This window comes from Ranitomeya variabilis, chromosome 5, assembly GCF_051348905.1.
Source record: "Ranitomeya variabilis isolate aRanVar5 chromosome 5, aRanVar5.hap1, whole genome shotgun sequence".
NCBI lineage: Eukaryota > Metazoa > Chordata > Amphibia > Anura > Dendrobatidae > Ranitomeya > Ranitomeya variabilis.
This window is the reverse complement of record NC_135236.1, coordinates 673,825,589-673,849,699: the sequence shown is the minus strand read 5'-3', so window position 1 is coordinate 673,849,699 and position 24,111 is coordinate 673,825,589. Positions and strand designations below refer to the sequence as shown.

General features: G+C 42.5%; 2 protein-coding genes across 2 annotated transcripts; one reads left to right on the top strand and one right to left on the bottom strand.

Moving 5' to 3' along the window:
- Positions 1-4,294: 4,294 nt before the first annotated feature.
- LOC143776967 (aldo-keto reductase family 1 member C3-like) lies at positions 4,295-11,826 on the top strand. The gene is made up of 9 exons (XM_077266849.1): positions 4,295-4,524; positions 5,583-5,750; positions 5,917-6,033; positions 6,786-6,863; positions 6,953-7,075; positions 10,776-10,885; positions 11,245-11,410; positions 11,497-11,579; positions 11,662-11,826. The coding sequence occupies exons 1-9, from the start codon at positions 4,438-4,440 to the stop codon at positions 11,702-11,704; spliced, it is 975 nt and encodes a 324-aa protein (XP_077122964.1). The 5' UTR covers positions 4,295-4,437; the 3' UTR covers positions 11,705-11,826.
- On the bottom strand, positions 11,812-17,712 carry LOC143776965 (aldo-keto reductase family 1 member C1-like). Its single transcript, XM_077266847.1, has 9 exons — positions 17,542-17,712; positions 17,219-17,386; positions 16,986-17,102; positions 16,794-16,871; positions 16,488-16,610; positions 16,219-16,328; positions 13,765-13,930; positions 13,534-13,616; positions 11,812-13,409 (listed from the first exon to the last, which is right to left on the bottom strand). Exons 1-9 carry the CDS (start codon positions 17,626-17,628, stop codon positions 13,367-13,369), a joined length of 975 nt encoding a protein of 324 aa, XP_077122962.1. The 5' UTR covers positions 17,629-17,712; the 3' UTR covers positions 11,812-13,366.
- Between the last annotated feature and the right edge of the window lie 6,399 nt (positions 17,713-24,111).

The following is a 24,111-nucleotide window of genomic DNA, read 5'->3' as shown; positions in this document are numbered from 1 at the left end:
GCTCTTGCTTTCTCCTCACTCTGGCTGCCAAGGAGGCAGAGCGTACACTGTGAAGACTCTGCTCTCACTTTCTTCTCACTCTGGCTGCCAGGGAGGCAGAGCACACACTGTGAAGACTCTGCTCTTGCTTTCTCCTCACTCTGGCTGCCAGGGAGGCAGAGCACACACTGTGAAGACTCTGCTCTCACTTTCTTCTCACTCTGGCTGCCAGGGAGGCAGAGCACACACTGTGAAGACTCTGCTCTTGCATTCTTCTCACTCTGGCAGCCAAGGAGGCAGAGCGCACACTGTGAAGACTCTGCTCTTGCTTTCCGTTTGCCGTGTTTCTTTTTTTAAGCTCTTTGAGTAATAAGCTTCTAGTCTTAAAAAAAAACTTTTTAAGATTGAATTGTGTATGTTGCCATTGCCCTACTGGAACTATGATAAATAGAGGTGGTGCTCACTTCTGACCCAAAAACAAAGAAAAAGAAAGGAACTAATTTTAAAAAATTATAATAATTAATACATTAATGCCCCACGACTTGTATGATGTGTGTGCCAGTGGTAGCAGTCCTACTCCTTCTTTCCATTGGTACATTCTGCATTCTGAGCTGGGTATTTTTTGCTATGCGGACTCCATAAATCATGATAATATTTGCTCTCCCCTTCCTTTATTTGCAGATCATGTCTACAATGAGACCATGTCTTCCACCCACACCAAGTCTCGGAGAGTGGGACACAACTTGCAGTTGCAGTTCCGAGAGAAGCCAGTCCCAATCCAGCCCCATGGGCTACTGCAACATAGTTTTGTTTTCCCACTAACTCTGCCATCACTCATCAGACAAATGGGGTGATGAGTCCCCAAAATATGTTATTGTCAGACAATCAAAAAGGCTACACACTCTCTGAAAGGCTATGGATTCTTTAGAGCTTACAAGGATCAAACTGATTAAAGATTTTAAGCTTTAATATAAAAATATACAGTGCTTACAATAAAAAGTAAAAATAAAATGACACACAAATATGCAAAATAGTCACAAATTAAAAAGAGAGAAATAACAGAAAAAAAATAAACCTGTCTACCGTTATCTTATGTTTCCTTGAGGGAAGGGGAAATGAATTATGGATCACATCTGCACAATGCAGAACCTCACATGCAAACCACTTTTCTATTGTGTCACCCATATTTATATGCCTGGTCATGACTCATATTTCCAGGACGGCCTGGATTGGACTATTTAAAAGTTGCTGGTCTGTGACCAGACGGTGGGATAATTTAAAAAATATCCTGTTTCCCCCCTCTCCTCTCTACACAGTAAATGGGAATATCCAGCCTGGCTACAGTCACCATCTGCCCACACTTTGAAGCTTGGCTCACTAGACCGAATTGTCACGATTGCCACCTCTCAGTATTCTTCCAGGAGACCCCCTTTGGTTCCGAGTTCCTGCAATAAGAGTAGGCAGGAGTGACACCGGCTGTACTCTTCCGTGGCTGGACTCCAAGATGTTAAATAAAGAGTCCAGGAGAGCAGTTCAGCCATCAGGACTCGAGTTCACAAGCTTTAGTGCACAAACCTTTGTGGATACAGTAGATTCAGGTACACTGGATGGTGCAGGGCTTATATCTTATGCAACATCTGCTTCATCCAGTTCCAAAAATGGTCTGCTCCCCTTGGGAGATCCATACCCCAAGAGAGTATGTAGACAAGGAAGCTACGTGGCTATCCAATCACATACTTCCGGGAATAACGTATGGGGTTTAGAAGGCATATAGCAGGGGTTGGCAATTAAATTTACTAATTTATTCACAAAAATTAAACTTTTAAAGGGGTTGCCACCTTTATATGCCCTCAGACTGCTGCATAGGTGTTTTCCACTTATAGGTTTTCTGGATTTTAATGGTCTACTTTGGGTTAAAATAATAAAATCAGATATTACTTACCCTCACCAAGTCCAACGCTGCCTCTGCGCCACTGCTACGGTCAACTGGCTCCAGCAGGGACGTCACAACTACAGCTCTCATCAATGCTGCAGCCAATCGTTAAACTTATAATAAAGGATATTTGGACCTCATGTAGCAAATTGGATCCATGTATGTGGAATAAATAAGTCTTGCGTTCGTTCCACATGCATGGAACTACGAGTTACATGTGCATGAGGTCCGAATATCCTTTGATCCGACCCAAAGTGTGATTTCTGGAGCAGTATAAGCCTTGTTCTGTTTCAGAATTCCACTTTGGGCCGATTTGCTGATGTGTAAACGTATCATAACTACATATGGCCGAATAAAAAAGCAGCAAACGTAACCTTCGGCCTTCTTGAACAGAATTCGGGTCTTTGTCTTGGCTGGACAACTAATGAAAATTGATTGGCTCCTGCTGGACAGAAAGCATTGTTACTACCTGGAATCATACCGTCCCGGTGATGTCCAGGCCAAAATATTAAGGTTCTTAATCATTTCAGTGGAGCTATTTTATATTAATACATTTCCATAAAAGAATAAGTAAAAAAACAAAATACAAACTAAAATTAAATAAAATACTTTTCTTGTGGTTGATAAATCCATAAGAAGTCTTAAACATGAATCTACAGGGTGGGCCATTTGTATGGATACACCTAAATAAAAATGGGAATGGTTGGTGATATCAACTTCCTGTTTGTGGCACTTTATATATGGGAGGGGAAAAACTTCTCAAGATGGGTGGTGACCATGGCGGCCTTTTTGAAGTCGGCCATTTTGGACCCAACTTTATTTTTACCAATGGGAAGAGGGTCATGTGACACATCAAACTTATTGAGAATTTCACAAGAAAAACAATGGTGTGCTTGGTTTTGACATAACTTTATTCTTTCATGATTTATTTACAAGTTTATGACCACTTATAAAATTTATTTAAAGTGCTGCCCATTGTGTTGGATTGTCAATGCAACCCTCTTCTCCCACTCTTGACACACTGAGAGCAACACCGCAGAAGAAATGCTAGCACAGGCTTCCAGTATCCATTGTTTCAGATGCTGCACATCTCGTATCTTCACAGCATAGACAATTGCCTTCAGATAACCCCAAAGATAAAATTCTAATGGGGTCAGATCGGGAGACCTTGGTGGCCATTCAACTGGCTCACGACAACCAATCCACTTTCCAGGAAACTGTTCATGTAGGAATGCTCGGACCTGACACCCATAATATGGTGGTGCACCATCTTGTTGGAGAAACTCAGGGAACGTGCCATCTTCAGTGCATAAAGAGGGCAACACATCATCATGATGGTCATCGTGGGCCAGTTGAATGGCCACCAAGGTCTCCCGATACGATCAGTGCATGGCAGCAATATCATGAGCCAACGGTAACGGCCATGCCAAGGTCAGCTATTGGCTTATGCACCAGTTATATAATAAGATGCTCGTGAAGTGAACTTTAAAATGTTGGAGAAGAGCGGAACAGTGGACATTGCTACAAGAATGGACCAGGACAGAGGACACTATTATAGGAAAATGGCCAGGATGGGGAACATTATTAGATGAAGGGGCAAGGACAGGGGACATTATATCAGGATGGGGGGCATTATTATGGGAAGGGGTCAAGATGGAGGACATTATTACAGGTAGTGGCCAAGATGTAGGGCTTTATGTTAGGACGATATCTGGATGAGGGACATTATACCATGAAAGGCCCAAGATGAGGGACATTATTGCAGAATGGGGTCAGGATGGGGAAATTATTAAAGTGAGGCAAATATATATATATATATATATATATATATATATATATTTATAGAATATTGAACACTACAGGGGCCCATACATCTGACCTATATAAAGGTTGAGGCCCAGTCAATATTTTGCACCAAGGCCCATTGGACTCTAGTTATGCTACTGGTTGTAGGATCCAATAAGTTGAAAAAGTCCAAGTTCGTTTTTTATTTTGTACAATACAGAGAACTTCCACCATGTTATCAAAATCATAATGTGACCTTCAGCATATGCCCTACAAAATGAATTATGTTTAGCAGGCCCTTCCGACCTAAATACTGTTGTGTTTTCCTGGGTAGAAGTAGAATTCGGAATGATGTGTGATGATAATATTATTGTAACATCTCCCCAAACATGTGATAATTGTATTTTGACCTGGGCAAGAGTCAACTCTGTGCTTCAGAAGTCAATACTGTACATTCATTATGTAGCTAAACGCACTGACATCATGGGCTCAGAGTGAATTTGAATTTGCAGAACATGTTTTTTTTTCCACCGGTCGAAGGCGTGGTTCTTGTAGTAAAGAATTGAAAACATTCAGCCTCTCACTTTTCATATGTTATCTCTGACTGCCAAGAATTTGAATGCCTGCAAAACAAATGGCACAACTAGCACGGAGGGAGTGAGACACGCTCTACATACAGAATATATAAAAAACTACAAGAGAAAGAGACGATCATTGACGTGTCAGAGCCCAGACTTAAGATGGAGCTCCGAGAAGATTCCTACGTTACGCTGACTGATGGCCATAAGATGCCAGTAATTGGTTTTGGCACCTACGCACCACCGCAAGTGAGTGAATGCACGGATGAGGGTGGGATGATGTTATGGTATTGACTTGTTGGATGGAGGGTAGACATTGGAAAATTAATGCTTCAAAAGGGTTGTCTGCCGTCATCTAATTCACCCCTTTAGAACATGATGTCCTTCTAGAGGGTGATGGGCTACAGGATCCCATACTTCTAGCTAGAGCCAATAGATTCTTTGAGACCTTTCTATGGATCAGGATGACCAATCTCATCTATGATTTCAATGAAAAATTACGCACCAGCTCTGACCATTGCTGCTCAAGATCATGGCCAAAAACTTGAGGGTCCTACATCACTAGATGGACTCCTTATTATGTCCATCAACCTTTATTTTGAACTCATTTACATTTTGGGTTGGATTTTGGGCTCCACATTTATTTGGACCCAATGATGTAAATTGAAGCCTGTTGGCTCCATTTCAAAATCTCCGACAGGGTCCCTAACATGTCTATATGTTATGTCTATAGAAGAAGAGATTAGGACCGATTCTGAAACTTAAGGATATGGAATTTCATCCTGTGCAATCCATTGGTATGAGAAATATAGGGTACTTCATGGCTACCAGTTTTAGTCAGTATGTATAGGGATCTTCCACCTCTTAATGGTTTACTCCAATGATCTTTGGCCTTCCGGCGCTTGGTATCTTTGGTGTCTTCTGGCACCTGGCTTCTTTAGCTTCATCTTTGCTGACTTGGCCTTGACCTCTTGGTCTAGCCATTGCAGGAAACACCAAAGATGCCAGGTGCAGGAAGATGCCAAAGATGGCCACGTAAAGACTAGTGACAACACCGAGGAAGACAGATAGAATGGAGAAGGTCTATGCATTGGTACAGATGAGGTCCCAGTGACTACGTTTTTTTTTCACATGTATTATCCTCAGAGCATAGCACAGTACATTCAATAAATTCAATGTAAATCTAATTTGATGGCAAAATTTAAGCAATTCTGAATAATTAGAACTTTGGTACATTCACTGAATCACTAATAAAATTGGTGAAATTAGTTAGTATGAGTTGAACTGTAAAACAAAGTTCTTTTTAGTTTCCCAAGAACTTGGCAGAAGATGGGGTAAAGGTTGCCCTGGAAGTTGGGTATCGTCACATTGATTGTGCCTTCATCTACGGGAATGAGGCTGAGGTTGGCCGAGCCATCAAGCAGAAGATTGTGGATGGGACGGTGAAGAGAGAAGATGTTTTCTACACTGGGAAGGTATGGAGATAACTTACTTTAAAAGTTGCTCCTCATAGAAACCAGACGTTAAGGTGGGGGGGTGGGGGATAGGAAGGGGATGCAGCTGCAATTTCTTAATGAGTGAAACAGCCAAAATGAGGAAATGATACATTTAGCCTTTGGTGGTTTCGATGTTTTCTTTCAGCTCTGGTCCACTTTCCAAGCTCCGGATAGAGTCCGTCCAGCTCTTGAAGAATCCCTGAAAGATCTTGACCTCGATTATATGGATTTGTTCCTAATACACAACCCGATTGAACTCAAGGTCAGTTAAAAGAGGACGGAATGCAAAGAAAAATATGGAACCAAGTAATATATATCATCTAATAAAAATACTGTATAATTCAGCAAGGCATAGAGGAAGCCTTCTCCACTGCTACGGGGCAGGTAGGTGGCACTTGGAGATTTAAGAGCCGGTTGGAAACCCTATACCTTGTCGCACTACATAAATTACTACAGTCAGTATAGGATCTCTAGACTGCTTGATTGTTTTAATCGGGTCTTTATAAGATCATAACAATTATTATAACAATTATTATAGTGCCGGAAGGCAACATTTTTCTAGACTGTTGGATACCGTATTAGCGGTCAACCACTCTACTGGTTGTAGAACGCTTTCGGAAAGTCCAAGAGGCTTCCCATTTCTTTGGAAATTGGCAAATCTTGGCCTCATCGAAAATGCCCAAGGCCTCCTGGAAATCAGTGATCTGAGAAGGTATGTTGAGTACCAGCATCCAATCATACATTTGGGGAGGAGGACTTAGAGTAATGGAGGGGTAGTAAATGGGCATGGCTTCTTGAGGCTAGACATTATCACCCTACGAAGGCAAACATTTCCTAGACCAAAATCTGCAAAACTTGGATATAGATCATCGGTTCTCCTCATTAGTCTTCGTAGTCCTTAGGCTAGGGCTTACTCCCTGCAGTCACCACTAGTATCATTATTTTCCACCATCTTTTTGAACTTTGTATTATACTGTAAATTGGTCGACAGTTTCTGTGTAAATGTCATTTCAGCCTGGAGACGATCTCTTCCCAACTGATGAAAATGGAAAATTAATTTATCATAACACAGACATTCGAGAAATTTGGAAGGTGCAGTGCTGAGTACATTCCGGTATGGTTTGGCAGTGGTCGTACTGACTTTTTACACCAAAAGCAATTGATTCTTGATCATTTCTTAGGCTCTGGAGGAATGTAAAGATGCCGGGCTGGTTCGGTCCATAGGAGTTTCCAATTTTAATAAGCGTCAAATAGAATTGATCCTTAACAATCCAGTACTAAAATATAAACCAGTCTGCAACCAGGTAACTCATTAGTGGAAATGACTTTATAACTTTTTCAATACTGTAAGGCCTTTTTTCATGATTCAAATAACTTTCTTAGATGAAAAGTTTCTGTCTGCAGTCACCACTAGGGGGAGCTCCCTGAATATAGAGATACATGATAAGATCCTGTCTGCAGCCGCCACTAGGGGGAGCTCCCTGTATACAGAGATACATGATAAGATCCTGTCTGCAGCCACCACTAGGGGGAGCTCCCTGTATATAGAGATACATGATAAGATCCTGTCTGCAGCCACCACTAGGGGGAGCTCCCTGTATACAGAGATACATGATAAGATCCTGTCTGCAGCCACCACTAGGGGGAGCTCCCTGTATATAGAGATACATGATAATATCCTGTCTGCAGCCACCACTAGGGGGAGCTCCCTGTATACAGAGATACATGATAAGATCCTGTCTGCAGCCACCACTAGGGGGAGCTCCCTGTATACACAGATACATGATAAGATTCTGTTTGCTGTCACCACTAGGGGGAGCTACCTGTATGCAGAGATACATGATAAGATTCTGTTTGCTGTCACCACTAGGGGGAGCTCCCTGTATACAGAGATACATGATAAGATCCTGTCTGCAGTCACCACTAGGGGGAGCTCCCTGTATACAGAGATACATGATAAGATCCTGTCTGCAGCCACCACTAGAGGGAGCTCTCTGTATACAGAGATACATGATAAGATCCTGTCTGCAGCCACCACTAGAGGGAGCTCTCTGTATGCAGAGATACATGATAAGATCCTGTCTGCAGCCACCACTAGGGGGAGCTCTCTGTATACAGAGATACATGATAAGATTCTGTCTGCAGTCACCACTAGGGGAAGCTCCCTGTATACAGAGATACATAAGATCCAGTCTGCAGCAACCACTAGGGGGAGCTCCCTGTGTACAGAGATTCATGATAAGATCCTGTCTGCAGCCACCACTAGGGGGAGCTCCCTGTATACAGAGATACATGATAAGATCCTGTCTGCAGCCACCACTAGGGGGAGCTCCCTGTATACAGAGTTACATGATAAGATCCTGTCTACAGTCACCACTAGGGGGAGCTCACTGTATACAGAGATACATGATAAGATCCTGTCTGCAGTCACCACTAGGAGGAGCTCCCTGTATACAGAGATACATGATAAGATCCTGTCTGGAGACACCACTAGGGGAAGCTCCCTGTATATAAAGATACATGATAAGATCCTGTCTGCAGTCACCACTAAGGGGAGCTCTCTGTATACAGAGATACATGATAATATCCTGACTGCAGCCACCTCTAGGGGGAGCTCCCTGTATATAGAGATACATGATATGATCCTCTCTGCAGCCACCACTAGGGGGAGCTCCCTGTATATAAAGATACATGATAAGATCCTGTCTGCAGCCACCACTAGGGGGAGCTCCCTGTTTACAGAGATAATGATAAGATCCTGTCTGCAGCCACCACTAGGGGGAGCTCCCTGTATACAGAGATACATGATAAGATCCTGTCTGCAGTCACCACTAGGGGGAGCTCCCTGTATACAGAGATACATGATAAGATTCTGTCTGCAGTCACCACTAGGGGGAGCTCTCTGTATACAGAGATACATGATAAGATTCTGTCTGCAGCCACCACTAGGGGGAGCTCTCTGTATACACAGATACATGATAAGATCCCGTCTGCAGTCACCACTAGGGGAGCTCCCTGTATACAGAGATACATGATAAGATCCTGTCTGCAGCCACCACTAGGGGGAGCTCCCTGTATACAGAGATACATGATAAGATTCTGTCTGCAGCCACCACTAGGGGGAGCTCCCTGTATACAGAGATACATGATAAGATCCTGTCTGCAGCCACCACTAGGGGGAGCTCCCTGTATACAGAGATTCATGATAAGATCCTGTCTGCAGTCACCACTTGGGGGAGCTCCCTGTATACAGAGATACATGATAAGATTCTGTCTGCAGTCACCACTAGGGGGAGCTCTCTGTATACAGAGATACATGATAAGATCCTGTCTGCAGCCACCACTAGGGGGAGCTCCCTGTACACAGAGATACATAAGATAAGATCCTGTCTGCAGCCACCACTAGGGGAGCTCCCTGTATACAGAGATACATGATAAGATCCTGTCTGCAGCCACCACTAGGGGAGCTCCCTGTATACAGAGATACATGATAAGATCCTGTCTGCAGCCACCACTAGGGGGAGCTCCCTGTATACACAGATACATGATAAGATCCTGTCTGCAGTCACCACTAGGGGAGCTCCCTGTATACAGAGATACATGATAAGATCCTGTCTGCAGCCACCACTAGGGGGAGCTCCCTGTATACAGAGATACATGATAAGATTCTGTCTGCAGCCACCTCTAGGGGGAGCTCCCTGTATATAGAGATACATGATAAGATCCTGTCTGCAGCCACCACTAGGGGGAGCTCTCTGTATACAGAGATACATGATAAGATCCTGTCTGCAGCCACCACTAGGGGGAGCTCTCTGTATACACAGATACATGATAAGATCCTGTCTGCAGTCACCACTAGGGGAGCTCCCTGTATACAGAGATACATGATAAGATTCTGTCTGCAGCCACCACTAGGGGGAGCTCCCTGTATATAGAGATACATGATAAGATCCTGTCTGCAGTCACCACTAGGGGGAGCTCCCTGTATACAGAGATACATGATAAGAACCTGTCTGCAGCCACCACTAGGGGGAGCTCCCTGTATATAGAGATACATGATAAGATCCTGTCTGCAGTCACCACTAGGGGGAGCTCCCTGTATACAGAGATACATGATAAGATCCTGTCTGCAGCCACCACTAGGGGGAGCTCCCTGTATACAGAGATACATGATAAGATTCTGTCTGCAGCCACCTCTAGGGGGAGCTCCCTGAATAAATATCGATACATGATAAGATCCTGTCTGCAGCCACCTCTAGGGGGAGCTCCCTGTATATAGAGATACATGATAAGATCCTGTCTGCAGTCACCACTAGGGGGAGCTCTCTGTATACAGAGATACATAATAAGATCCTGTCTGCAGCCACCACTAGGGGGAGCTCCCTGTATATAGAGATACATGATAAGATCCTGTCTGCAGTCACCACTAGGGGGAGCTCCCTGTATACAGAGATACATGATAAGATCCTGTCTGCAGCCACCACTAGGGGGAGCTACCTGTATACACAGATACATGATAAGATCCTGTCTGCAGTCACCACTAGGGGGAGCTTCCTGTATACAGAGATACATGATAAGATCCTGTCTGCAGCCACCACTAGGGGGAGCTCCCTGTATACAGAGATACATGATAAGATCCTGTCTGCAGTCACCACTAGGGGGAGCTCCCTGTATACAGAGATACATGATAAGATCCTGTCTGCAGCCACCACTAGGGGGAGCTACCTGTATACACAGATACATGATAAGATCCTGTCTGCAGTCACCACTAGGGGGAGCTCCCTGTATACAGAGATACATGATGAGATCCTGTCTGCAGCCACCACTAGGGGGAGCTCCCTGTATACAGAGATACATGATAAGAGCCTGTCTGCAGCCACCTCTAGGGGGAGCTTTTTGTATACAAAGATACAAGACACGACTTGTAGACAGGTATGGCGTTGTTGTTTCTAGAAGAAAAATGTCTCTAATTCTAAAAATATCTATTATTTTTTCTTCTTCAAGGTGGAATGTCACATTTACCTAAATCAAAGCAAACTCCTGGAGTTCCTTAAGTTTCATGGTATTGTACTGGTGGCGTACAGCGTACTGGGCTCAAGCAGGGATGAGAAATGGTAGGATATAAACTATGGTGAATTTTCCTTCTTCTTACACCCAGGGTGTACAATTGACATCTATCAATATATGTGCAAATCCGTAGTATTCACCAAAAACTGGCTACTGCACTTCCTGCTTCTGCTTTTATACTGGCTCTTATTCAGCAAATTACTGGAAATCCAAGACTTGTTTGATTTGCATTGAATCAATTCACTCATCTCTAATGAACTGCAGTGCCTTATGGTCATTAACTATAGTGTCCCGTAGGGCGAAGGCAGGTCTACCTGACAAAATTTTTTAACCCCCTATCCACCCCTTGTACTTTAAAAATCTAAAGTTTTGATTGGAGAACCTCCACTCATATAATGTCTTACAGGACTGACCAGGATTCTCCAGTTCTTTTGGAAGATTCCGTGCTGAACGCTATAGCAAAAAAGCTCGTCCGGACCCCCGCTCAGGTGGCCCTGAGATACCTACTACAGAAGGGGATCGTTGTCCTGGCAAAGAGCTTCACCCCAACCCGAATCAAACAGAATTTTCAGGTGAATGGGCACAGATACGATCCAGGTTAGCTAGATGCACCCCGTACCTCCCCCATGCTTTACACTGCATCTCATCCATATTTCAGGTCTTTGACTTCCAATTAAGCGATGAAGAAATGAAGACCCTGGACGGCCTGAACAAAAATCTGCGTTATATAAATACTCAACAGTAAGTAAATGTTAATTAGGGGAAGTAACTATATCCGCCTTCGTTAGTCCAGCTTCTAACGACCCTTTATTATATTCTGCAGATGGCAGGATCATCCTAAATACCCCTTCCTCGATGAATATTAAAGGACGTATCTTGTGCCAGGAGCCCCCAATAGGATGGACCCTGATTATGTCGCGTGGGAAAAAAAACAATAATTAGTCATAATAAATATAAAATAATAAAATTCAGATTATTTTAAAATGAAGGTTATTTTATTGTTATTGATGTACAGTACATATAATAGAATTTTACTTATTATAAAACCCTAAAAAAATTGGTGCCGACCAAATGCATAAAAAAAAATGATGAAAAGGCGCGAACAATTTATTTCTAGCAGTATATGACTGCACTGATGTGTCTGCACTGTATATAGGGTAGCATTACTGCTCTGTATATACGTTTATGTAATTATATATATAATTTTGTGTGGCTGTACTGTATATAAGGTCATGTGTCATCATCACTGTAGAGGAATGTATCTGGCACTGTGGATGGTGGTTGATAAATGAGGATAGTCTTCCCAGACACAGAACATGAACTTAATATAAACTAATCAATGAAATATCCATCATGTGCCCAGAGGAGATTTGGCCTTTGTACTAAAGATCTCTGGCACATAAAGGAGCCATTATAATCTAGATGTGCAAACAACATTCTCTTAAATGGATTATCCATGAATAAGATAAAATAGCCCTCGTGATGTCCTTCAAACTTCAGCCCGTCCTAGTCACATGCATGGACAGACAGCAGTATGAAGAAATACTGCTCCCCGTGACCTGTGTCTCAACTGACAGAGGAGCTGTATCACAAGCACACATACTGTTACTGCTGGAGAAGAAATAACTCTTCACTAGTGATGAGCGAATATTCTCGTTACTCGAGATTTCCCGAGGGGGTCCTCCGAGTATTTTTTAGTGCTCGGAGATTTAGTTTTTCTTGCCGCAGCTGAATGATTTACATCTGTTAGCCAGCATAAGTACATGTGGGGGACACCTGGTTAACAGATGTAAATCATTCAGCTGCGGCAAGAAAAACTAAATCTCCGAGCACTAAAAAATACTCGTAGGACACCCGAGCGTGCTCGGGAGATCTCGAGTAACGAGTATATTCGCTCATCACTACTCTTCACCTCTGATCTTTGAGCACAGAGGACTGAGGCTGGTAAAAAAAAAATACATTGAGATCATTGAATATAGGAGAGATTTATTTCTTCTCATGTTATAGCCCTTCTCCTCTGTCAGTTGAGACACAGGTCTCGCGAGCTGTATTTCTTCATACTGAATTAACCTTTCCTGACACATGACAATGACGAGCTTCCATTTAAATTATGTGACAGGGACCCATTTTATCAGAATCAATGTCAGCAGAACCAATAATTTCCACTGGATTAGCCCACCACTTAATCGTTATGGAGGTCTTCTGACTGTCCCCCCGACAGATGTCTTAGGTGAGTAGGGTGAGGCAAGTTAAATGCCAATCATTTTGTTCTCACAGATTATGAGAAGCATTGACTTACACCGCTTTCCCAAATGGCAAAACATCAGCTGACCTCAAAAGGGGCAAGGCTTAGTAAAGCCACTCCCAGAGTGGGCGGACCTCTCTATTTAAAGGGAAGAGCTGGCGAGGCTTAAGAATCCTATATTTTATGATGTAAGTTTGCTAAATGTTCCGGATGTCTCTTCTGATACAAATTTCTCTAGAGGACTAGATTTATAGGGTGAATCCAGGGTGACTGTCCAGTGAACCTAGTACTCATCGTGAAAGGGATAATTGGGCTGTTCTTTCCAACTAAAATGAAAAAAAAAAAGTTAAATAAATAAAAATTAAAAGACATTTAAGTTAACATAACTACTTTAGGTTTTTTAATTTTGTCAAATATCAACCAAAACTGGATATAATAAAAGAAGCTTACGAATCAAGAGTCAGGTAACGCATGTCGTTATGGATTCCATCTAGAGTTTTCATGTCTTCATCACTTATTACAAAATCAAAAATCTGTAAAAAAAAATAAAAAAATAATAGAATGCAAAAAAATCTTAAAATATTTACGTTTATCAGTAAAAAAATTAGATTTTTTTAGATTTCAGACCCCGAATATGTGCAATGATGAGGCCAAATGTGGTCAGTTATTATTTCTATTTACCTGGAAGTTCTGTTTGATCCTCTCAGGGCTGAAGCTTTTTGCAAGGACGACAACTCCCTTCTGCAGAAAATGTCGCAAAGCTACCTGTGCCGGAGAGCGGTGAAGCTTATTAGCGACTGTATTCAGCACAGGGTCATCAAGAACTCTGGGGGAATTCTGATCATAGCTGTCAGGAAAAATAAAAGGAATGTGACATTCCAAAACACTACTGCATGTATTATTACACATAGGAGCAGTATTATTGTAGTTATATTCTTGTACATAGGGGCAGTATTATAGTAGTTATATTCTTGTATATACGGGCAGTATTATAGTAGTTATATTCTTGTACATAGGAGCAGTATTATAGTAGTTATATTCTTGTACATAGGAGCAGTATTATAGTAGTTATATTCTTGTACATAGGGGGCAGTATTATAGTAGTTATATTCTTGTACATAGGGGCAGTATTATAGTAATTATATTCTTGCACATAGGAGCAGTATTATAGTAGTTATATTCTTGTACATAGGAGCAGTATTATGGTAGTTATATTCCTGTACATAGGGGCAGTATTATAGCAAATATATTCTTGTACATAGGGGCAGTATTATAGTAGTTATATTCTTATACATAGGTGTATTATAGTAGTTATATTCTTATACATAGGGGCAGTATTATGGTAGTTATATTCTTGTACATAGGGGGCAGTATTATAGTAGTTATATTCATGTACATAGGAGCAGTATTATAGTAGTCATATTCATGTACATAGGAGCAGTATTATAGTAGTTATATTTTTGTACATAGGGGCAGTATTATAGTAGTTATAGTCTTGTACATAGGGGCAGCATTATATTAGTTATATTATTGTACATAGGAGCAGTATTATAGTAGTTATATTCTTATACATAGGGGCAGTATTATAGTAGTTATATTCTTGTACATAGGAGCAGTATTATAGTAGTTATATTCTTGTACATAGGGGGCAGTATTATAGTAGTTATATTCTTATACATAGGTGTATTATAGTAGTTATATTCTTGTACATAGGGGGCAGTATTATAGTAGTTATATTCTTGTACATAGGAGCAGTATTATAGTAGTTATATTCTTGCACATAGTGGCAGTATTATAGTAGTTATATTCTTGTACATAGGGGCAGTATTATAGTAGTTATATTCTTGTACATAGGGGGCAGTATTATAGTAGTCATATTCATGTACATAGGAGCAGTATTATAGTAGTTATATTCATATACATAGGTGTATTATAGTAGTTATATTCTTATACATAGGGGCAGTATTATAGTAGTTATATTCCTGTACATAGGAGCAGTATTATAGTAGTTATATTCCTGTACATAGGAGCAGTATTATAGTAGTTATATTCTTGTACATAGGAGCAGTATTATAGTAGTTATATTCTTGTACATAGGGGCAGTATTATAGTAGTTATATTCTTGTACATGGGGGCAGTATTATAGTAGTTATATTCTTGTACATAGGGGGCAGTATTATAGTAGTTATATTCTTGTACATAGGGAGCAGTATTATAGTAGTTATATTCTTGTACATAGGGGCAGTATTATAGTAGTTATATTCATGTACATAGGTCCAGTATTATAGTAGTTATATTCTTATACATAGGGGCAGTATTATAGTAGTTATATTCTTGTACATAGGGGGCAGTATTATAGTAGTTATATTCATGTACATAGGAGCAGTATTATAGTAGTTATATTCATGTACATAGGAGCAGTATTATAGTAGTTATATTCTTGTACATAGGGGCAGTATTATAGTAGTTATATTCTTGTATATAGGGGCAGTATTATAGTAGTTATATTCTTGTACATAGGAGCAGTATTATAGTAGTTATATTCTTGTACATAGGGGCAGTATTATAGTAGTTATATTCTTGTACATAGGGGCAGTATTATAGTAGTTATATTATTGTACATAGGGGCAGTATTATAGTAGTTATATTCTTGTACATAGGAGCAGTATTATAGTAGTTATATTCTTGTACATAGGAGCAGTATTATAGTAGTTATATTCTTGCGCATAGGGGCAGTATTATAGTAGTTATATTCTTGTACATAGGGGCAGTATTATAGTAGTTATATTCTTGTACATAGGGGCAGTATTATAGTAGTTATATTCTTGTATATAGGAGCAGTATTATAGTAGTTATATTCTTATACATAGGAGCAGTATTATAGTAGTTATATTATTGTACATAGGAGCAGTATTATAGTAGTTATATTCTTGTACATAGGAGCAGTATTATAGTAGTTATATTATTGTACATAGGTGTATTATAGTATTATATTCTTGTACATAGGGGCAGTATTATAGTGGTTATAGTCTTGTACATAGGGGCAGTATTATATTAGTTATATTCTTATACATAGGGCTGATTTTATTATGTCCTCCTCTATTACATACGGTGAATAAATGTAGTTTTTCTTACCAGGTCTCATCTCTGCTGGACCCCAGTATGCTGTATCCGACCAGTGTAATGTCATGAGATTTACAGAACTTCAGTAATTTGCTCTGATTCAGGAATATGTGACATTCTACCTGTATATAAAGATTTATACATCCTCTTGTTAACGTCTTAAGTTTGATAGTCAACCATAAAGATGTCATTACGTCACACCAAGAATTGGAGCACGACAGAAAGTATTATATTTTTTGACGTGGGAGAATTAATTTTAATGAGAAATCCATGGTAATTACCTGGTTGCACGCTGGTTTGTACTTGAGTCCTGGCATGTTGAGAATCAGCTCCAGTTGCCGGCGGTTAAAATTGGAGACTCCGATGGATCTGACGAGGCCGGCATCTTTGCATGCTTCCATGGCCTAGAAATTGCCAAATTTGATTTTTTTCTTACAGTTTGTGGTCATTTTAGAAAAAAAAAACGTGCAAAAACTGTGAAAAGTGTAAACACTTACTGAGTAATACCGAGGCTTCAACGCAATAAATTTTCATGGGGTAGGAACATTTTCCTTAAGCCAATTTTCTATATCCAGCCCTATATTTACCTTCCATGTATCCCGGATATCTGTGTTATGAAAAATAATTTTCCCATTTTCATCCACCGGATAGAGATCATCTCCAGGCTGGAGGAGAAAAAGGACAAAAATGAGACTGTGATTTCCTCTGTTCCAGCTGGAGTTTGCAGAAAAGTTTCCTAATGCTGCAAAAACCATGTACTGCTCCATAATTGTCCTAACCTTAAATGCTACGGGTGAGTGGATAATGAAGAGATCCATGTAATCCAGCTGTAGATCCTTCAGAGATTTTTCCAAGGCCGGTCGGACCCTCTCGGGAGAGTGGTTATTATTCCAAAGCTGCAAAAAAAAATATTGAAAATGAACACACCTGCAACTAAACATCGCCCCCTAAAGGACACTTCAATGAGAAAAATCTAGAAAAGTTTTAATCAAAGTTTATAAAGCTTCCTTACCTTCCCGGTGTAAAAAATATCTTCTCTTTTCACCGTCCCATCAGCAATCTTTGCTCTGATGGCTTGGCCGACCTCAACTTCATTCTCATACATATCGGCACCATCGATGTGCCGATATCCAACCTCAATGGCTGACTTGACGCCATCTCTGGCTTGTTGTTTGGTGTACTGCGAGATGTAATCGTGATCATATTTTTATATGCATCGCTCATCTTTTTTCTCCGGTTTCTGGAGCGGAGAAACTTCCGAAAATAATATCAAGGCTGCAAACAAGGGTAGAATTTTCTACAAGGAGTGTATCGCTTTACCTTCTGCTTACTCACCGTTTTGGGGGTGTAGGTGCCAAACCCAATCACCGGCATTTTATGCCCATCGTTCAGAACAACACAGGAGTCCGACCTGAGAGCCATGGTGCAATGTGTCCTGTGTCTTCTTCTGCGAGGCTGCACTTCCTATATCTCGTGTGCTGTTTTTCATGAGTTCTCCCTCCCTCGATCATGAAACCTTAGCCGGAATTGGAGTCTCTCCAACCAATCCCTCTGAACAAAGTCCAGGCTGTCACTGTGAGGTCCAGTCAGGGGAAAAGCTGTTTCGATAGAAGTGTTGACGAGATGCACAGGCATCTCTGGTTTTGGAAGCAGAACAGAGTTGTTTTCTGACAAACTTGCGGGTGGGAAGACATGTCAAAAATTTCTGGAGAAGTATAAAAATAAGAAGAAGTTACGATTAGTGTGTGAAACCCCATAAAGGGGTATTTCAGCCTAAACAAGTTATAACCCAGATGATAACTGTTCGATTGGCGTGAGTCCCACCAGTGTTGGACTGGAGTACCTGGGCAAGGAAAAGAAACAAGACAGTGTCTGGACTCATCTTTACCATGTGGACCATATTGGATTGGGTGAGCTGTGAATACAAGGCCAAATACAATTAAAAATGGATGCACAAGATATGGAACCCTTATATCATGTGTTTGTCTTTTCACACCCACTGAGTCTAATGGGCGAGTCAGATCCCAAAACATTTTCAGAGTAATGGTTGATACAATTTTTTTTCTCCAAGACGACCAACAGTTCATTGGAACTAGCCCTTCAACTTGCATCGGTCCGTGCTTCATTTGTTTGGTGCATAGACAACCTACAGACTGAAAAAACTCTCATCTAAACAAGCTCTAAACTAGAGGGATGAAAATGCTTGAGGGCTCGTACACTGGAGAATACTTTTACTGTCTTTACCGGCTCCCTGGTGGGAAACCGAACTATAGCTTGATTGACAGCCATCCAATATGGAGGCAAGAATCTTGGAATGTTGCAGAACATGAACTCTGAAAAGAACAACTTTAGCAAAATGTGGTGTGCCTGAGCCGGCACCTCTACCTCCTTCCTGGTCCCCGAGGCCTAGTTTTCACACACTCAAACCAACCACACTTCTGGTTCCTCAAAGACAGTCCCAATAGGTGCTGCCAACCTCACATGGTTGAAGGATGGCCCAGCTCTGGAAACCATCTCCTCCCAGACTGCCACGTTACTTCTCTGGGTTCCCCATTAAGCCTGACCCAACTTATCTTCCTGCTATCGAGCTCACGCTCCATGGAGTTGCCACAGGGCTATGACTAGCATCACTCCCTCTCATGCAGTTGGCTAGTGCTCACCTGACTTTGGCTATGATAGATATTTTAGGTAGCACATGTTTGCACTCTCTATCTGCTCTGCTCACCTGGAGTTTGGCCATTACAGCTACTTTAAGCAGCATGCATTTGCCTCCTAGCCCAACTCCGATCAAGGGGACCCTTTCAGAGCAGTCCTTTCTTCCTCGCTAACATAAGTAGCCGGTTTTCCATACCTGGGTCAGATCCAGAGGCTATCTTCTTGAGATATCTAACTTGAGATGTTTCTACCACTCATTTTCTAGCCCCCACTCAGCAACATGGTTCCTGCTCACCACATATTCCCTCTGCAATTGACACTGTCAGCAGTGACCTCTGTCTGTCATTCACTGACCGCCCAACCTCTCTTGGTCTCCACAAGACATAGTTTAACTCATAAGCTTTTATAGCATTATCATCCTTACAGGCACACGGCACATAGAATGGATTCCTGAAAATGGATAGACAAGTGCACTGAACATAAATTCACATGAGATCTGGAAACACACAATTTTTACAGGCCGTCATCTTCCTCTGGCAGAGCTGTGACTGTGCAATAAAATATAAAGGCATATTAACACAGTGAAAGAAGAATGTAAAATCATAGGTGAGACATTAATTAGCACAAATGTACATATTAATGAGAGGTGATTATAGTGTACGAGGAAGCGCCCCAAAGTCTAATCTACCGCTATGATCTCTAGTTTTGACTACAAGATAAATTTAGTGGAAAAAAATCCAGAAGTTGGAAGTTCATTGCACCAGAAACTGGTTAAGGTTACTTCTTGTAATCAGTTCCTTCTGGTCTCATCACAACTTCCTAGAACAATCACATTCTCCAAGTGTCGGAAACTAAGGTTTAACCCTTTCTCACACCAGTACAACAGCAACCTTATCGAAGAAGACTCCTCGTGGTTAGTTCTGGTATGGCGTCCACAAGCTCAGGGACCGAACCTGCATCAACTGAATTTTTTAAATCCTTTTAAATGTGACATTTTTATTGTGCAAAAATAAACATTAAAACACTATAAGAATCTGGTGTTATTGTAATAGTGGAAATCCAGCGAATTAAGTTACCAAGTCACTTACACTACAGTAGTCGTATCTGTAGCCACCAGTTCAGTATTTCTCCTACTTCCCACCAGTCTGGATTATGAGCAAATCTCTGTAAATACATGTGGTGGATATTTCATACTTCTAGAAAGAATTCTGAAAGCTGTCACTAGAGGGCGCTTCCCCCATATAAAGTACAGGTTTCTGGTGATTCACTGGGAGCTGAGTTGTTACTCTGCTGTCTGTCTCAGTTTCAGAGGTTTGAGCTGCATCTCTTCTCCAATAACATCCTGTCTACTGATTATTCAGCTACATCTGTGTACACGATTTAGAAGCTCAGCTCCGCTTTATCAAGACTCTAGCACCCTGACTCTGCTGTTCCAGCTCTATTTTATCTCCGCTCACCACTGCCACCACTCCACTGCTCCAGCTCTGCTTTGCCAACACTCCAGTGCTCCAATTTAGCTTTTTCTGGTCTCCACTGCCACCACTCCACTGCTCCAGCTAATTTTTTTCTGATCTCCACTGCCACCACACCACTGCTCCAGCTCGGCTTTTTCTGGTCTCCACTGCCACCACTTCACTGCTCCAGCTCGGCTTTTTCTGGTCTCCACTGCCACCACTTCACTGCTCCAGCTCGGCTTTTTCTGATCTCCACTGCCACCACACCACTAATCCAGCTCTAGTTTGCCTGGTCTCCACTGTCACCTCTCCGCTGCTCCAGCTCATTTTTTTCTGATCTCCATTGCCACCACACCAGTGCTCCAGCTCATCTTTTTCTGGTCTCCACTGCCACCACTTCACTGCTCCAGCTCGGCTTTTTCTGATCTTCACTGCCACCACACCACTAATCCAGCTCTAGTTTGCCTGGTCTCCACTGTCACCTCTCCGCTGCTCCAGCTCATTTTTTTCTGATCTCCACTGCCACCACACCAGTGCTCCAGCTCGTCTTTTTCTGGTCTCCACTGCCACCACTTCACTGCTCCAGCTCGGCTTTTTCTGATCTTCACTGCCACCACACCACTAATCCAGCTCTAGTTTGCCTGGTCTCCACTGTCACCTCTCCGCTGCTCCAGCTCATTTTTTTCTGATCTCCACTGCCACCACACCACTGCTCCAGCTCGTCTTTTTCTGGTCTCCACTGCCACCACTCCAGCTCGTCTTTTTCTGGTCTCCACTGCCACCACTTCACTGCTCCAGCTCGGCTTTTTCTGATCTCCACTGCCACCACACCACTAATCCAGCTCTAGTTTGCCTGGTCTCCACTGTCACCTCTCCACTGCTTCAACTCATTTTTTTCTGATCTCCACTGCTACCACACCACTGCTCCAGCTTGTCTTTTTCTGGTCTCCACTGCCACTACTTCACTGCTCCAGCTCGGCTTTTTCTGATCTCCACTGCCACCACACCACTAATCCAGCTCTAGTTTGCCTGGTCTCCACTGTCACCTCTCCGCTGCTCCAGCTAATTTTTTTCTGATCTCCACTGCCACCACACCAGTGCTCCAGCTCATCTTTTTCTGGTCTCCACTGCCACCACTCTGCTGCTCCAGCTCAGCTACTTCTGGTCTCCACTGCCACCACTCTACTGCTCCTGCTTGGCTTTTTCAGGTCTCCACTGCCTCCTCTCCTCTTGCTTGTGTTTTTCTGATCTCCACTGCCACCACACAGCTGCTCCAGCTCGACTTTGCCAGATCTCCACTGCCACCACTCCGCTGCTCCAGCTCGGCTATTTCTGGTCTCCACTGCCACCACCCCACTGCTCCAACTCAACCTTTTCTAGTCTCCACTACCACCACTCCACTGCTCCACCTCGTTTTTATATGATCTCCACTGCCACCACTCCCCTGCTCCAGCTCAGCTTTTTCTGGTCTCCACTGTCACCACTCCACTGCTGCAGCTCGTCCTTTTCTGGTCTCCACTGCCACCGCTCCGCTGATCCAGCTCAGATTTGTCTGATCTCCACTGCCACCACTCCTCGGCTCCAGCTCGGCTTTTTCTGGTTTTCACTGCTCCAGCTCGACTATTTCTGGTCTCCACTGCTCCTTCTCATTTTTATCTGATCTCCACTGCCACCACTCCACTGCTCCAGCTCAGCTTTTTCTGGTCTCCACTATCACCACTCCTCGGCTCCAGCTTGTTTTTACCTGGTCTTCACTGCTCCAACTCGACTATTTTTGGTCTCCACTGCTCCAGCTTGACTTTTTCTGGTCTCCACTGCCACAGATCTGATTCTTCAGATCTCCACCATGCTGTTCCAGCTCTGCCTTGCATGGTCTCCACTACCACCACTCCGCTGTTCCAGCTCTGCACTGCTACAACTCTGCTCTTCCAGCTTGGCTTCATATTGTCTCCACTCCTACAACTTTGCTTCAACTTTTTTCTACTGCAATGACTCTGCTGTTCTAGTTCTCCTTTATGTGGTCTCCACTGTTTCACCTTTGCTATTCCAGCACATCTACACGTAGCCTCCACTACAACACGTCCACTGTTCTAGCTTTGCTGCACTTTTCTCTCTGCCACAGTTCTGCTACTAAGCTTGACTTCAGTACATTTTTTGCACATACTCTTCCCTTCTACACCAGAGTGGCACCTGTCCTTGCTATTTAATATCCTTGTCAACCGGCATAGGTGAGATGTAACATGAGTAAATGGGTATGTAGAGAGCTCCCCCTAGTGTTTGCTGCAGTAAGCCAAAATCGTATACCTATGCTGATCCCCCTGTATTTTGGAGGCCACTCTTTTAATAGAGCATTTTTATGGCATTATTTTCAGTGGAGAACAGTTTGGCACTTTTTATTACCTAATATTATTCTGCCGCTTGTAACCTGTGCAACTCGTGTTCACCGTCAGCTTTTTTGCAAAAACAAAATTCAGATTCTGAAATGCAATAATGAAATGCTGCAAACCAAAACCTGCACAAAACCTTAATGTGTTAAAGATAAAAAATGTGATATGTTTGGATTTTCTTCAAACTCAATGTTTAGGTTTTCATTAGCTAGTCACTGCTGGAAAACTGAGGTGAGAACACGCAACCCATAAAACACGATACAGTCCGAGGTCACAACCTATGGGAAACAGCAGTACAAATAATAGAAGGTATGAGCTAAATAATAAAGATGGAAAATTATATATAGGGCAAGTCAAGAGAACCAATTCCCCCCATCTTGTGTTATACTCCAGAGCTGCACTCACTATTCTGCTGGTGGAGTCATTGTGTACATACATTACTGATCCTGAGTTACATCCTGTATTATACCCCAGAGCTGCACTCACTATTCTGCTGGTGGAGTCATTGTGTACATACATTACATTACTGATCCTGAGTTACATCCTGTATTATACTCCAGAGCTGCACTCACTATTCTGCTGGTGGAGTCACTGTATCCAAAAATGTGGTAAGTACTAAAAGAAATGGAGAGACACACACACATACACAAAACCCTTACAATTATCAGCCAGAATGTAGGGAAAGAAAGGAACAAGATCTTCAGGAGCAGAGATTACTGTTGGGAGATTAGTGAGTAGAACTAAAGTCCTTCTTTATTTGTGCTGCTGGGTGATAAGTCTCATCAGATACTGTTGGGTGCGGTGATATCCACACGTTTCATTCTATACTTCTGCTATATTCTATTGTGCATTCTACTGAGGTGTAAAGGCCCCGTCTCACACAGCGACGCTGCAGCGATACAGACAACGATGCTGATCGCTGCAGCGTCGCTGTTTTGTCGCTGTGTGGTCGCTGGGGAGCTGTCACACAGACAGCTCTCTCCAGCGACCAACGATCAGGGGAACGACTTCGGCATCGTTGAAACTGTCTTCAACGATGCCGAAGTCCCCCTGCAGCACCCGGGTAACCAGGGTAAACATCGGGTTACTAAGCGCAGGGCCGCGCTTAGTAACCCGATGTTTACCCTGGTTACCAAAAAAAACAAACACTACATACTCACCATCTGTTGCCCGTCAGGTCCCTTGCCGTCCGCTTCCCGCTCTGACTGTGTGCCGCCGTACACTGAGAGCAGAGCGCAGCGGTGACGTCACTGCTGTGCTCTCACTTTACGGCGGCAGTCAGAGCAGGAAGCAGACGCCAAGGGACCTGACGGGCAACAGATGGTGAGTATGTACTGTTTTTTTTTTTTTACATTTACGCTGGTAACCAGGGTAAACATCGGGTTACTAAGCGCGGCCCTGCGCTTAGT